At 41.3% G+C, this 17,267-nt stretch overlaps 1 protein-coding gene across 1 annotated transcript in view; it reads right to left on the reverse strand.

The window, feature by feature from the left end:
* The window catches only part of LOC146380676 (gamma-aminobutyric acid receptor subunit rho-3-like), a 29,393-nt gene extending 12,994 nt beyond the window's left edge, over positions 1 to 16,399 (reverse strand). Inside the window, exons 1-2 of the mRNA XM_084940101.1 lie at positions 15,978 to 16,399; positions 8,056 to 8,168 (exon numbers count right to left, since the gene is read on the reverse strand). Of these exons, the coding sequence (XP_084796227.1) occupies positions 8,056 to 8,168; positions 15,978 to 16,114 (250 nt within the window). The 5' untranslated portion in view covers positions 16,115 to 16,399. The remainder of the gene's footprint in view (positions 1 to 8,055; positions 8,169 to 15,977) is intronic.
* Between the last annotated feature and the right edge of the window lie 868 nt (positions 16,400 to 17,267).

The following is a 17,267-nucleotide window of genomic DNA, read 5'->3' on the forward strand; positions in this document are numbered from 1 at the left end:
AATTGAAGCTAACTTTGTAAACCAACGGATAACATCACAGTGGGACACATGAGTCATCAGTGTTCAGGAAGAGTTCGTCCGACGATGCTCTTTCGTTGCATTAATCCAGTTTAGATGCAAAATAAACTGCCTTGCTGGAAATCTTTGAAAAGTTGAGTATGCACAAACACAGACACACAAACTCTCTCTTGCACAGTCCCACACACACGCACAGTGGTTTGGGTTTTTCTCTGACCCTCGTCTCGTTGTGGTTAACCAGGTTACATGCCTGTTTTCACCATCAAGGACAGCATGTTAAAAAAAAAAAGCTTTAAGTTCAAGTTCAAGTTCAAATTTTATTCACCACATGCAGTGGCAGGTTACCCCCCCCCCCCCCGGCGACCTTACACACACAACACAGACTTCACATGGGGATACAAGTCAGAGAACGGTTGCATTATAGAAAAAAACACTGAAATGTACACTACAATGGGAAAGTACAAGAGGAAAAAAAGAGACCTCTACTCATGCTGGGCTATAGAGGACAGCATGAGAACAGGAAACAAAAAAGCTCCTCTCCGAGTATTCACGGCAGCCGTAAGCTTCTCCAAGATCTTATCCGTGCTGAACTCAGTGAGCCCATTCTGAGAAGTCGCACCTCGTCCCATCGTTTCAATCCCAGCGGGCAGCCTTGGGGGGGGGGGGGGGGGGGTTTGAGCAGCCGGTTCTGCTTTCTTAATTCTCCGATAAGCCAGGGCCAAGCCAGCTCCGATCAGCAAGAACCCTGTTATCATGGTTCCGAATAGGTAGATATCTTCAGCGTCCTCGATGGACAGTCCCGCCAGGCACACGATCCTCCATTTCTTCCACCTGTCCATCATGTATCCGGCAGGGAAAGTCCCTCCAGGGCACTCGGGCTCTCCCAAGCCCAGACTTCTCATTTAGAAAAGGGTGTCAATAGCATTCAGAGACCAGTTGATCAAATCCATAATTTTCTTTTAGGTTTTAGAGAACAGACTGTGAGAGAGTGTTCAAGGGAAAGTAATACACATGAGACAAGACAAGGACACAAGAAGCTAAGCAGGGAAGATAAGGGGAAGGAGGAGAGGAGAAAAGTGCGACTGCCTTCGCCGAGAGCCAAACGAGAAGGCAGTTACTGGATAATTGTGTGTTAATTTGGCCCTGATGTTTGCATGGTGGCAGCTAAATGAACACTTTATTTAGTGAAGTTCATCTCACAGCCGGGTCCATAAAGCTCCCGCCACAGACTGGCTTTGTCCCTGTGTGACTCAATAAAACCAGTGGAGACCAAAAATTTAATGTAGCCCCGACAACGACTGCTGTCAGGAAGAAAAACCTGCAACAGAAGGTCACTCGCTCTCCCTCTCCTGGCTCTTTACTGCTTTCCTTTTCCCACATCACACCCAGTCCGAGTACATATGAGGCAGACGTGCAAAGCGAGGCCACAGCTGATTCTCCACTTTTGTGCTATGCAAAGGAACTTCAACCCTAATTTATAACCTAAACCCTGTCTTATTGTTTGATATCAGCTCTGAAGAACTATTGTAACAATACTGTATAAAAAGTAAAAAAAAAAAATCTGAACAACATTTTTCTTTAAATAAAGCAACAAATGACACAACAAATGACAGGTAATATATTTGAATATTAGCTATCAGCTAATACCAGCACAAGCTATCACTACAGTTTTTTGTTAAACACCGTGTTAAAGACCTTGGACTCTTGTAATTGCACCTGTATTGTCCTCATCTGATCATTTGTAATTAAAAACATGGTTGTGGTTCACCGTGACGTAGAACAGACTCACACCTTTGAACAATTTCCTCAGTGCTGTTTATGAGGAAATGTATCCTCTAAACCTCTGAGTGCCAGAATGTTAAAACTGCACACCAAGGTCAAGTTCTGGCTTATTTGAGCTGCCGACAAGCATTTGTAATGCGATCATTAAGCAGTAAAGTCCAACCCTTGATGCAAAAGGTACTTGACTATGTTGTATGCTGAGCACATTAGGCTTTTTCAGCTGGGTAAAGTATGTATATTTGGATAGGTTCTGGTCAGCTGTGTGCAAATAGGCTTGACTGTTTGTCTTGACTACTGTCCCTTAATGAGACTTTGTTGCTGCAAGACTGCCATACTGCTCATTTGTTCACCTGTTTGTGACATGAGTCTAAACAGTTTTTAGCACTTTGGCACTGACCTTTCTGGAAGCTGCTGCTGGTCATTACTTTGTGATTGCATGTAAATTATCAGCTAATGTTGCCAAGCTTGGTTAGCAATACACGTTTACAGACTGTGTGAGTTCAGACACAAATATCTGCTAATTAGTGCTAACCATGATACTGACTTCTTGAACTGTATCAAACAAGATGCATACATGCTGGAGATTCTTCCTGGACCACCAGTTATGCTGCACATCCTGCCAGACCTGAAACCAGCCGGCTAACCGTCTGAAACCTTCAGACGCTGCAAAGTGTCAGAAAAATTACGTAACCCAAAGGGCATAACTCTATATGGGTGAAGACCTGAAAAGGTGATGAATTAAAAAATCCACATGCAGTTTTGGTGAGTGGCACTCACCACCACGCTTTCAGGAGATCAGATTTGCTCACATTTTGCACAGCTTTTGCTCAGTCTTACCTTCCAGGTACAATTTTTTCATTTATCTTGTTTCATTTATCTGATATATTCTAAAATGTTCCAAAAGGCATCAACTTCAAGAAGTCAGTGACTTATTTAGCAGAAGATAGTTTTAGCATGTGGCTAGCAGTACAGCCACCTGTATCATCACCAGTAGAGGTGTAATGGAGGGAATTACACTTTTGTTTTAGTAAACAAGATAACATACACGAAGGAGGACGTAAAATTTACTGTGTTTAAGATCTGTTTTGTGTTCAGATTGGTTTCAACAAATAGTACCAGTAAATGTTTTAGGCGACATGGCTGAAAATGAAGACAAGGAAGCAAACAGAATACACTCACATGAGACACGGGCCTTCACAATAAAACAGGAAATGCACAGAGACATGGTACAGACACTAAACAGAGGGAACACAGAACCAAACTCAAAGAACTAAAAAGTCTAAACCACAGTACACAACATGAGCAAACTAGAACACAAGATTATAATAATAAAAAACACAAAGACCCAGGACCATGACCCTGCCACTTCCTCGTTGGCTTCATGCAGGACGCTGCTTGTTGTCACAAAGCCTCTCTGACCTGCATAACATATGTTTTGTTTCTTTTTCTTATCAGCTCATGTGATTAGCTCTGCTACAAGGAAAGAGGGAGAAAACATCTTCTTAAGTCCCTGTTGAGCCTGTTTTAGCAACACTGAGAATCTGTTATGCTATCAGTGCTTTGGTGGTTTTAGGTGATATCAGCCTGAACAATCAGCAAACGTCTCTTGTGAGCTCTTCTGCTTCTTTACCTCTCCTTTAAAACCAGAATATTTCCACATGCGACCTTTAATGGCAGCAAACTTCCACCTCACTTCTGCTCTCTCCTTTCATTGTCCTGCTGGCTGCTAAATCTCACTCTGGACTTTTATTCGAGTAGTGTTATGATATTCTCGGTTAGTGATTTGCTCCAGATTTAGCTTAACATGAAACCTTGCCTGGTGCAGCTTTAACGGCCAGCTTTTTGTCCCATAATGTTTGTGTGTTCAGCGTTTCAGAACGAGTCGCCCTAATCCCCGAACACAACGCTGCAGATGGATCAATCCATGCAGTCATAAGCGGCATAATGCAGCTTTAAGGTGGCAGGATGTTTCTCTGGAGCCTCATCGCCGCATGTGTGTTCTCATTTGACTTTCCATCGGCGCCAATCATACGAGGGGGAAGGTGAGAGGTGGACAGGGATTAAGAGGTGAATCTCTAGGCAGCTTTCAGACAACATGAGCGTCAGACTTCAGAATCCATACTGCCGAAGCCTAACCATGTGTAATGCTGCATCTTTGTCTGAAACACTTTAAGACATTTGCAGAATTTACAGCAAAAGGCTTTGAAAACAGGTTTTCTGTCTCTATGCACATTCTCAGTGTATGTGCTCTAAATCACAGCTGACCTTTAGGGAAACCTCGCTGTACAGTTAGGGTGCATTTTCCCTCTGAATTCCTTGTCTCCACTCAAATATGTTGTCAGGTGATGGCCACAATTCGACTTTTTGTTGTTGTTGTGCAAATACCGAGATAATCAGAGCTTTGTAAGGAGGATTAAGGATAGATATTCTCCTGAGGCAGAAGCAAAAGAGGCAGCAGAAAATGTGAAACAGTAGCCTAACAGAGGCAGACAATGATTGAATTAGATTTAAATGAAAACTAAAGAAAATATGAACTATAAACTTACAAAAGTCCTGCTGTGGCCCTGTACAGTGTGACCATATACGTTTTTGAGATTACCGATTACTGTATTAATGAACAACAGCACAACAAAACAATGTGGCTGTGATATAAGGAAATTTAATATGACTAACCTGCTGTATCCCATTTCAGCTCATATCATCATTAAGTATTGGAGTCTAAGGAGCTTGGAAAGAGTGAACTGAAGAAGCTTCTCGGATGAGAGGTGAAACATCTTCAAGCAACTTAAAGAAGTCCAGATGTTTTTCTTTCCAAGCTCCTTAGACTACAATGACCTGGATGACTGAGAACCTTCACAGACATTAAGTATTGGAACATTTACTTCCACGCTGTAGAAGTACAAAACAAGTAGAAAACCATTTAAATGAGCTTTCATAATCCATCATTTCAGCAGCAGCCACACTTTGTTTCAGAAGTCATCAAATATTTTGGATACACCTGCAATCAAAACCTTTTCTTTTGTTTTATGCTCTGAGGTGTGGTTATGATGGCAGCAATGAATCTGCCAATAAAATGTCAGGTTTGTACCTGACACTGTAGCCAAGTGAGCGCACAGAGCGGGAAGATGCAGCCAAAGTATAGCACCACTTGACTAGATACCAGCATAATTCGAGCCCTGATAGTAAATCGCAAGCATCTGGCAACATGACGTGTTATTTGGAACACATGTGTGAAGTTTATGGGGACAAGTTTAAGTTTATAGACATCCTTTAAAGGTTGACCTTGATTTAGAAACAGTAAAAGTTCTAAACATGAGAAAGAGGTATCGAGAAATGTCATAAGGAGTATTTCTGGAGTTTGGTCTGCCCTTCAAGGACTCTGAGGAGGGGATGGTTTTGGCTCTTCAGCTTCTCAAGACACACACACACACACACACACACACACACACACACACACACACACACACACACACACACACACACACACACACACACACACACAGAAGCTATAGGCTTATCTGAGGGAGAAAAATGCTGATATTTCCCTCTGTATAAAATTATAGTCCGTGGAAATGCCGCAGGGTCATGGGGCAGACAGTGGTGCTTTTGGTGTTCCCACCCTGAATGGCAGGCAGGACCACAAAGACGCCGGCCGGCAGACCAGGCATATAGAGGAACATACAAAAGCAGCAAGCAGGCTGTGTGTGTGTGTGAAAGTGTGTGTGTGTGAAAGTGTGTGCTAGAAACACGGTTCATTTTGTAGATTTATGGTTACATTTACTTTTTGTTGTTTTAAAAGTCCTGAATTGAGAAAATAACTTCACAAAAACTGTGATTATCTATGAAATAAACCCACAGGAAACATTCAAAGTAAAAGCTTCAGAGTGAAGATGAGTAAAGTTTAGAGCAAGAATAAAAAGAACGAAATGATCAGTGGAAGAATTAAAGGAAGAGACTGTCACCAGCAGAAAAATGCCTGCATTGTCCTTAAAACGTCAAAAAGACCTGTGTTTAGATTTTCACTCTGCGCAGCCTTTTGTGGTCGTGCAAATAATGACGTTAAAAACCTCTAACAAACCTTTCAGGATCGGGTGGAGACCACAGTTTGAACCTTGGCTTCAAACAGCTGTCAACAGCGGCTTCTTTTAATTCTGCCTTTAGTCTGAAGACAAGTTCAGACAACGACTGGCACGGTGTGAAAGCCAGCGCTAATAAATCAACTAAAGCTTTTGTTCCACACAGAGAGTTTATCTAAATGATGAGAAATCACCATCCTGACAAAACACATGCAAACATCTGCCATCCATAGCAGAGGGCTTTGTTCGATCTTAGTATTTATGTGTTAAAAACGTCAACCAGCCAGAAGTCAAGTCATGGAAAAACGCATTTCCCACTGCTGATGACTAAAGATAGAAAAGTCACCACTGACACTATGATGCTCAAGACTTTTTTAAGAAAATACTTTTTCTTGTCTAAAAATAAAATGTTTCCATGTTGGATGTGTTACATCAGAAGGTGGCAGTAACGATATTATTCTTGATTTTATTTTCGTGGCCTCAAAGATGATTTTTTTGTTCATGTACACAAAATTAATACTGTCCTCTTTTCTTCTTCTTTTGGCTGCTCATTTAGGGGTCGCTACAGGGCCCCTGTGTCTCGATCTCACCCTGTCGCTGGCATCTTCCTCTGCCACAGCAGTCCTCTGCATGTCCTCCCTCACTGCATCCATGAACCTTCTCTGTGTCAGTAAACCCACTGTCTTTCCCCAGTTGTTGTTAAACAAGGCCTTGATCAATCCAATATGGAAATCTCATTCTTGATGATCAGCATATTCAGTTTCACAAAGATGTTCCAGCAAAATCGCTTTCTGATGCTTTTCTGCCTCCACATTAATCTTGCTCACGACCAGCTCTAAGCTCACATGCTTGGCGTCATCATCAACGGAGTTTGTTTATATGGTTTGGATTAAATCAAACCAGTGGGCACTTGGAAACAGTCCTTGCTGTATATTGCAAGGATACAGTGCAGACACGGCTCATTAATGCTGAGTAACTAACTAATAAAATCCAAATCTGAGGCACAGACATCCTGGAGGGTCTCTATTAGTAAAATAACCTTATAACAAACTATAATATTTAAAAAAAAAAAGACTAAAAAGAGCAGAAAGGAAAATTATTATATAAAATTTATTCAAAGCCCAATCCACACTTTAAACCTAAATGTAATTTAAGCACACGAGTCATTAAAATACTCACCTGCTGCACAAATGTCACAAAGGGAGAAGCTATCACCAAAGATCAAAACCTTTCTTGTAGCAGGCTGTAAACATGTTTATTTCTCCTCTAATGTTGGACATTTTAATATGGGAGTTGATGGGCACTGTCTCGCTTTTGGCAGCAGCCTTAAGTGGACATTCAAGGAAGTGCAGTTTTTTAAGTGTCTTTTTAAAAAAGGTTTTTAAAAGATGATGACGAAATAAAAAAGTGCACCTTCAGTAAATTCTCTCAAATCTAAATTTGACAAAATCCTAAAAAGTCAACATTGAAAATCACAGAACTCGAGCTGAACACCAAATCTGGTTTTGCATAATAACCATCAGTACATTGATCCCTTAATGCAAACACACAGAGGCACTAATATACATACAATACAGATCACATGGAGCGTTCCAAGTTCATACATTAACATTTTAATCCATATCATGGAATCACACGAACCATCTGTGTGGATAAATGCATTGTCGTGTGTTTGATAGCGATGATTTTCATTGCAGACGTCACTTTGTTGCCCACCCCTCCATCTGCTCCAGACCTGGAATATAATCCAGATTAATACATTCGAACCCACGCGACTCACACATCTACACACACTCATTATGTTCTGGAAACACACACAGACACATGCACAGTTGCATCTGAGAGAGCACATTGAGTCCTACTGTATTTCCAATGCTCTTACACACACAGACACACACGGATTCTGGTGTTGCTGCACAATGGTGATATCTGGGTCAGTGCTGGGGTAATATTTTGTTTTTATCACATCCGTTGTTTGTGTGACCCAATGGCCATCATCACATCAAACCACAGCGAGCGAGGAGTGATTTTTCTCTGTTAGGCGATGTGTGAGGGAACGGATTAAATCATCAGGGATCAGAGATGAAATGAGGAGTGCCTTTGTCTCTTTGGCTATGTGTGTGTGTGTGTGTGTGTGTGTGTGTGTGTGTGTGTGTGTGTGTGTGTGTGAGCGCCTGACCTCCGAAGCCTGGTCTCATGGCGAAGTCGTGCTCTTCAATCCTGAGCAGTTGTTCACTTTTTATTAGTAAAGTTTTGGTGCTGTCCTGCCTCTTCAGCTTGTAGTCAATACGTCTGCAGAGAGAACACACACAGAGACGTAAACACACACACACACATAGACACACATCATGTTGAGTGATTAGTTATGTCATTGAATTAATTGCACATTTTGATTAGAAAAAAAATGCAATTTGTAGTTTTCTTCCTACTCTTTGTTCTTCCCATCATGCAGTTCTCTCTAGCCCTGCTAAAGCCAAAACCTTAATCAAAGGCATGTCCAGGCTTCATGAAAAAATAACACACGTGCACACACACACATGCTCGCACATATCCCCCATCTAACTAAAACACAAAGCATTTTATTATGTTCCAAAACAACCTCGATGCTACTGCAGGCCTGATAAACACAGCTGCTGAGAGTCAACAGTCAAACACAGATAATGAGCATTTTCAGCTGCATGGACCATTAGAGGTGGCTTCCTCGGCCTTCACAGAGAAGTCAGGACTAATCCTCCATACAATTATAACACACATTATAATATAAAAGGCTTAAAATGTTTACAGTACATGGCAAAAACAACAGGGTTCAGTTTAGTATCTGGACACACATTAGGCTACTTTCAAATCACCATTTAAGCCATCAAGCATGGATCCGGACTGTGATAATCAAATTAAAATTTACAATAAAAACCTATTGTTTATCATGTAAACATGCTAAGACAGCAAGGACAAACAAAACTTCTACAGCTGCTACATCAACACTAATACTCATATAATTGAGCCCGGTCCAGTAAGCGATCGTTACTTCCACCTGCAGAAAGTGTGGTTCAGTTGTACGAGGACAGCAGGATGAGGAGAGAACAGAGCAGGACAGCTGTGACACCGGAACTGTTTCAACCAAGCTGTACACAGTTTCATTTCCACTGTAAGCACTGACCTTTTATTTACATGGCTGCCTGAGGGGATTGACTCACTTTGAGGAACTGACTCTGCAGGCTGGTGCTTGGTCTTTGTCAAAGTTTTATATTAAGTCTCATGCGATGCATTTTGTATGTGTGGTCTGTGTGTGCTTGAAAATGATGTTTCCTACCCTTTCATCTCCCCCAGACGTGGATTAGTTCAGAGCTGGGTTGCAAAGTGGTTTGCAGATTGAAAGACACGGGGCAGATACGGGCAGGCTTAAGCAGCTTAAACAACACAATCTACGTGAGAATTTGCGCTTAGATGTATAGCCTTGCATAGCTTTGAGATCAGAGTGACATTGGCCTGGACTGCAGGTGGGTTTGACTTTGTGGCCTGCCTGAACTAATGCTCGATTTGGTAAGGCTTAATAACCCCAGGCACAGAGCACAGAGGCACATGTGACACCACGCAATACTGCAGCGCAATGGAAAATTTCTACAAAAGAGAAACAAGATGACATCATTTGAACACACAAACTAATCAAACGAACGAAAAAAGAAACAACCACAAAGGAATCACAACGCTAAACAAATCAGCTAAACCAGACCACAACATAGGAACCCACAAACAACCCAAATGACCACAGAGAGACACACAAGAAAAAGGACACGAAACTACCACAAGGAGAAAATAATGTTTACATGTAAGCATACAAACAATCCAAAACAGATGTGCTTAAAAGAGACACGCGAAGTACCACACAATTAGATAAACGCCTTCAAATATAAGTATTATATACAACACGCACATACATAAGCACACACGTAGAAAGCTTATGAAGCCTAAAGTCTAAATCTAATCAAACTGTAGATAATATATAATAAGATTTTCTTGTTTTATGCAACTTATGACCTTCATCATGAGGTTGTTGTGAGGCTTTGTTGATATCAGGGGACTTCAAAAGCTTCTGGATTTATCGTGTGGATTTTGGATGGAGGGGACTCTGATGCTGAGACAGATGCTGTCTGTGATATGTGGCTGAAATGTTTAGAAAGCTTTTAACCAGATTTTTGAGGAAGCAGTGAACAATGAGTCTTCACACACAACCTTGTAGGAACTCTGCAAGGTTGTTATGTAGCAGCTTGTCAGTGGTGTCGAGTGTTTTTGGTTGAAACTGTCCGCAAATGACAAAGAACAAAGTCATTGTGCAGGCGATACTGTTATGTAGGACCGACATTCAAACAGGGGAACCCCAGAGAGACGACATTTAGTGTCATGATCCTGGGTCCTTTTGACCCAGCGTTTTGTGTTTTCTCTTATTGCGATTTTGGTTCTGTTCTTCCTCTGTTTAGTGTTTACTCTGTTCTGCCCGTGTGTTCCTGTATCTAGTCCGCGTTTCTTAGTTTGTGTCCTTTCATGTGTAAGTTCCTGTTTTATTGTGAAGGTCTGCGTCTTATGTGAGTGTTTTCAGTTGCCTCCCTAGTCTCGTCACGTTAATCACTCCCAGCTGTGTCCCCCACCTGTGTGTAATCTCCCTGTGTTCTCTGAGTGTATTTAAGTTGTGTCTTCTGTCCTAGTAGTTGCTGGTTCGTCTGTGTTGTTTCCCCTCGGTCTCCCTGCATCTCTCCATGTGTATTTCCCCGGACCTCCCTGCATCTTCGTTTCTGGTTTGTTTTGTTAGTTTTACCCAGTTTAGGTTCCAGTTTCATGTTCCCAGTGCCTTTGTTGTTTGTATTTCCTTCGTTAATAAATACTCACCTGCACCAGAGCTGCCGCGTCCTGGTCCTACATAATTCCACACGGCTTGCCCCGGCAAACCGTGACATTTAGGATGCATAAAGTGTAATTATAGCTCAAGCATAACTGACTTTCAGTTGTAATACATGCAGAATTGCATGCGTGTGTGTGTGGATGTGGTAATCACATGCACAGATGTGCAGTGCAAAGGTGAACATGCAGTGGTAAAAGCGATGGAAGCTGTTTGAGATCTTCTCTGCTCGTGGATGAAAAGCCTCTTTAAAAATCACACACCTTGACACACATCAAGGAGAACACACATGGACACGCAGACACACAAACACACATTCGTTCCTCTGTTATTGTGAGGTTAAAAAAAAATAATTTCAGCCAAATCCTATTTCTATAATCCTTTAAATTAACTTTGACTAACACTCCAAAATCCAGCCAGAACAAACCTAATGTAGCGCTAATCTCAAGCCTGAAGCTAATTTAATCAGCTAACAATCAACACTGGATGTTTTTAAAAAATTGTTGCTCAAATGAAATAAAGAGTTCTCGTTTTAGATATAAAACTCTAAAGTCCTGACATCTTAGAGGCTGGAGGAGGAAGTGCATTCAGATACTGAAATTTCTGACTGACACAAATTTTTCTCCCCTAAAAGTTCCTTTTGTTTTTTTTGTAAAACTACACAATTCAGTATTCGTTAATGGCCTTTGAAAGTACAGGTCTTGTGCTCAAATCACTTAATTATTTTTTTTTTTTTGAAATTTGGTTGGATAAAACCTCCATTGTGAAGTTGCCACAGTGGGTGTCCCTGTGGTTTAGCAGGCGGAGCAGGTTAGAGGATTTTAGCAGGACTGTGATTTGATCCCTCTCCTGGTTCGCATGTCCTTGGGGATGATACTAAATCCAAAGGTCACCGATGTGTGACTGAAAAAGTGACAAAAGCAGTCCATTTTACTTTTGTGATTAAAAAAAAAATAACTATTTGCTGATATTTTGTTTTTAAAAACCAACATTCACAGTCTGATTCAGCTGATTTGGAGCATTATCCCCTCGACAGGTCACAGCGCAACCACAGAAAGACATTCATCTTCTTTGTTCTTTTACCGCTCTCTTTGACAGATGGTATGTCACCCTACCAGTATCAGCTCCATACTCACAATCCACGCTCCCTCCTCTGCACATGTCGCAACCATGTCAGCCTCACTTCTCTAACTTTTTCTCCAAACCTGAGCTCAACCTCTGATCTCCTTCTGGAGGAAAACAGATTAGAAATGAACTCTACCTTAATCAGCTACAGTTGAAAATGCTGGTACAAACGCATTCATGAGTATTAATAATGAGCATGAATGAAAGTGATAAATAATAATTTCCTTTTTAATAATTGAAAAAAAACCTTCTCGTTATGCTTACACCTTAATAAAAATAACCTTTTCAGTACAGGGATTGTACTTTTCATAGATTTACACAGTGGCTTTAGTACATTTAGTTAAATATATACAGTTACAGTTGTGCCTGTTCTTATCATACAAGGAGGTTAGCATATTGATAAATGATGCATAAGAGCGCAAAGCCTGAGGCCCTCACCCATTTAGACACACCCAAAACACCTCAGCTAGGAGGCTTCCAGGAGGCATCTTAATCAGATGAGGAACCACCTCAGCTGAATCCTTTCCAGTTTAAAGAAGCTCTGTGGATTGGGCAGCAGTTGAAGGCGGGGGCTTTAGTGGTGCAATTCCCAGCTACTTAAACTGGCTTTAGGGACACTGTATGTAATCTTAAAAATGCACCAATTGTGTTTCAGGTTTTTCAGGAGCTTTCAACAACAAGTCTTTTCTTATTTATTTTTCTTCTGCTCCTTTTAGACGTCGCCACAGCGGCGTCTCATCTCCTCCTTCACTACAACCTTAAATCTTCTCTTTGGTCTTCTTCTTCCTAGCTGAACCATTTTTAACATTTCCAGCATATCCACTATCCTTCTGCATATCTAAACCCATCTCAGTCTTGCTGTTATGCTCAAAAGAGTAATGTCGAGACTAACAGTTTGTAGAAAAATGTGTTTTATTTTATAAGTATTTAATAAATAAAGTATTTAATAACCTCAGCTCAAAATGACAGCCCAGAGATCATGAAGGTATTGCTCAAACTCAGGCATGCTGTTTTCCACACTTTGTCAGGTTTAAGTGTCGACAGTTACGGCAACACCTAGACTCTTGGAATGCTGCTGGGGTTTGCAGAGGGCTGTAACACTTGCCTGTCTTACTTTGTTTGACCGCTCAACCTGAGCCGTCCCTTTGATTTACTCCTTCTAATTTTGTCCCTTCTGGTCACTCCCAGTGAAATCTTAACACCCCCGGGTCGTCCCCCTGTAACTCATACAAAGCTGTTCAAGTTGAGTCCAAGAATGAAATATTTTGCCTGAAATTAGCAAAATTGTTTAAACCTGGAGAAACCATGGGGTCAAATTTGACCCCATGGTTTCCCTAGAAAACCAATGGGGTCGGCTCTGACCCCGTTGGTTCTCCAGGGTTAAGCAGAAGTTGTGAGCTATTGCTGGAAACATTTGGTCCTCACAAAGATAGATGAACACACAAAAGCACAGGTCAGTGCGACAGATGAGGGCAGGCTGCCTGCTGTCAGCAGCAGGATTCACCCACAACTGCCGCTGTAATACTACACTGAACACACACACACACACACACAACTAATTCAAATCTAATTTAGGGATTTTATCTTCTCCGTTTAAAGGAAACACTGTTGGAAACTGGCTTATTTGCTGCATTACTGGAAAGTGTTCAACGCAGTTCTGTGCTACATTTACAAACCTTCATTTATGTCTTCTTTACATTTATTGTAATATATATTCAACACATATGTACGTAAAAGAAAATTTTTAGTGTGACCTCAAACATCAATCACAGGCCGATTTAGTTTTATCGCAGTAATTTCAGCTCTGCTGTGTACTCACTCGGCTGTTTTTGCACTTTAATTTCACAGAGATTACCTGCTGTACAAACAGTGAGGGCTGGGTTATGGTATTATATACATGGATCAAGGTCATATTGTTATCTCACTGTTGCAACACATACATCAGCTCTCAGGTGGTGTAAACGACAAAGGGTCAAACTGAGTCACTGTTTATTGCATGACTGTTTTTATTGCATTTGCATTTATTTGCTTTATGTGTTTATTTTAAGTGTGTTATATGGAATCAAATGCAGAGTCATTATTATAACTGTCTGTGCTTGGACATGCTTTGGGAACATTTTTATGCACAAATTGCACTTCAGATTGCAAACTACTGTACATATTGAGTAGATATTTATATTGAATTTGGCTGACATAAAGAAATCAGAGTGTTAAATGTATGTTGGGTTGGACAGAGTGAAGTCCATTCAGGAAGTTTACATATTTGGTTCTCCTACAGGAATCTGAAGAAGCTTATTAAACAGCGTGAGCTGCTCAGAACAGAAGCTGCATTCACCGATTCTGGAAAACTGGCTGTTGCTGTTTTTTTTCCATTCAAAACCTGTTTGAGATGCAAGCTTTCAAAATCTGCAATATGCTAAACCTGCAGTGGTCACTCCTCCGTGGGCTGGTGCTCCTGCAGACAGCAGACTAAGCAAAAAGCAGCTTTTCCACTTAACTGTGAAGTGCTGCAGACTTACTTTTAAACTAAAAATAATCCTGCCACGCTGTGAAGGGCAGGGAACCTTGATGTTACTATTACACATTATTATTTATTTTAAGCAAATGAAAGGAAATCTACAGAAGTGAAATTTCCTTTGCAGCCGACTCTGTGGTTTTTATGTAAAACTGGGATGTGAGAGTCAGCAGCCCATATGGGAACCTCTTTGTGACGTGTGCTTCAGAAGTAAATCACAGCTTCCTGACATCCACAGAATTTCCTGTAAGTCTCTGCTCTCCCTAAACTGATGCTGTAGAAACTTCAGCTTCCTGCTCCTCAGTCAGCTCTAGTAACTTTAAATAATTGTGTTGCTGTAACAGTGAAAGGAATTCATAAAGCATCAATAGATCACTCAGCAATGTCAGTGGGGGAGAGTATATTTACTTAAAAGCTTCACAGCCTAAATGTAAAGTCTCTGAGGTTTAATCTGCATTTTAAACTCATACAAAGCCACATAAGCTACTTTCAGCTGCTCCCTCATCACAAAAGGCCACCGCAGCAGGAATACCGCAGTGATATAATATTTCTGTTCACGCAGACTAAAAGTAATTCATTTTTAGATGTTTATGGTTAGTGTTGTCTCTTAGGAAGACGGCTCCTTGTTCAAATCTGAAAGCCTGCTGAAGCCTTTCTGTCAGGAGGTTGCATGTTCTCCCACAGTGCAAAGATATGCAGTTCTATCATTGACCATAGGGTTGAATGTTTGCCTATCACTGTGTGTTGCCCATGTGACTGACTGGCAATCATCCTGCCTGTCATATTTCACAAGTGATTAATAAAAAGGATCTTAAACCATAAAGCTGGATCTTTATGGTTTAAGTCCAGCAGCAACTGGTTTCCTTTAGGTACCAATAAAACCGTATGGCAGCTCTCCTCAGTCTGACCTTTTCTACCCTGTGCAGGGCCCATATCATATTTTAGCTGTTAGTTCTGCTGTGTATACAACACAACAATAGATACAGAAACCTCTTCAGCCAGCCAGTTTACATCGTCACAGTTTCTGTGATCTGTGATGTTAAAAAAGGCAAAATTTTCAGGCTCAAAAATACAAATTGGAGACATTCACACACACACAAAAAAAAGCATCTGCACTGATTGGTTGGGCTTATGGTCATGTGGCTTCAGACCCTCCCTCCATCACTGAGAAAACATAGATAGCATCAAATCTTGAACTTAAACTGAACGGCTAGGTTTAAGGGGCTGTGTTTAGGTGTTTACCCTACCCCTCTATGCACCCTGGAACTAGTGGAAGCTGTGAGAGACACTTTATTTATTCTAATGTTCTAGTTTTTCTTCATAATCAGAAGAAACATCTCATGGATTACTTTGCAACACGAATCAAGTAGACAAAGACATTTTTAAGCATAAATAGATCTGAAGCATTGAATTGAACACCAACAGCAGGACGGCACATTCAACACATCTGCATTAAAGTCCCAAAAAGCAAAATAAGACACAAACAATAAGTCAGCTCTCATCTCATCTGCACTACTGGCTCAAACTGCCTCAGTAGGAACACACGGATCTAACAGCGAGTCTGTCTCACCCTCCAAACTTGAACTTGCTGTTCTCCCCGAGGAAGACATCCTTGTGTTTCCTGCGGCTTGAACTGCGGCCACCAGTCACCATGGCGACAAAGCTGACTGCTGCCAGAGCCAGGTAGGTGAGTACGTCCACCTTCATTCTTCACAGGTTTCCCTGCCAAAGCAGACACAGCTCTAACATCCCGACCATCTCTCCTCCAGGTCTCGGCCAGTCCTGCTGACTAACGCTGGTCAAACATCCCACAGCAGCTGGACGTTTCCTCAACCAGAGACCCCCAGGACGTCAGTGAGATTTCCAACCAGGACAAATACATGAGGAAGTTCCTGAAGTATTCATGTGTCTCTGCAGCGTAGATCTCTGCAGCTCCCAAGTTTCCAGCTGAACATCCCAGCTCGATGATCTCCAGGAATCTTCTGCCTTCCCTCCAAATCATCCATCCACTGCTCTCCTCTCTCTCACTTTCACTCCCTCTCCCTCTCTCTCTCTCCCAGTCTGTTTGTTTCTGCAGTTTTGTGGATCTCTCTATCCCTGATTAAAATCGATATGAATCTATTCCTCGCAGCGATAGAGGAATGACACTAATTCCACCCTAATCCTCTTATCTACAGCCACAGCAATCTTTCACTAACCTACAAACAGCCACACACATGCATACACACACAATCATCAGTAATCAGGATTTTCTCAGTGGGACAATGAAAAAAGAAGCATGAGGTTAGCGCACACCTCCACTTTGTATAGGTGGAGTATTTGTGAGGGAAAATGAAGCATGGGTTTGAAAGCGGCACAAACAACAATAGCTCATCAAGCTCAGCCGCGGTTTAATCTGAGCTAGAGTGGAGGGAAATGTGTCTAATCCCGCTTTACCTACCGTCTTCCTCAGCTTACACCTCTGGAAGACATAATCCTGAACACACAAACGGTGCAGCAACACAGAAATGCACACAAACTGCATTTTTCAATGACGTGTTTTGGGTAATTTAAGCAACTTTTTGGAATTTCCTGCTTTGCATGGGAGTTGTCAAAGTTCAGTGATCTCAACATGACACATTTCCTCTTACAGTTTCTGCAGGTCTGAAATACTCAAAAAGTGCGAATCCTAACATCACTAATAATAATGTTAATGTTCACTGCCACAGCAACATGTTTTTAAAGCAGTAAGAGCACAAAATTAATGCTTCACTTATCACAACATTTGTTCTCCTTTGATTTAATTAGACCGATTACTTTTAATTAACTCGAGCTATTTTGAGGAACTAAACTGTGTCAGTATCAGGCTGTAACCTTCTGT

This window comes from Perissodus microlepis, chromosome 9, assembly GCF_051167445.1.
Source record: "Perissodus microlepis isolate ML-2025 ecotype Zambia chromosome 9, ASM5116744v1, whole genome shotgun sequence".
Lineage (NCBI taxonomy): Eukaryota > Metazoa > Chordata > Actinopteri > Cichliformes > Cichlidae > Perissodus > Perissodus microlepis.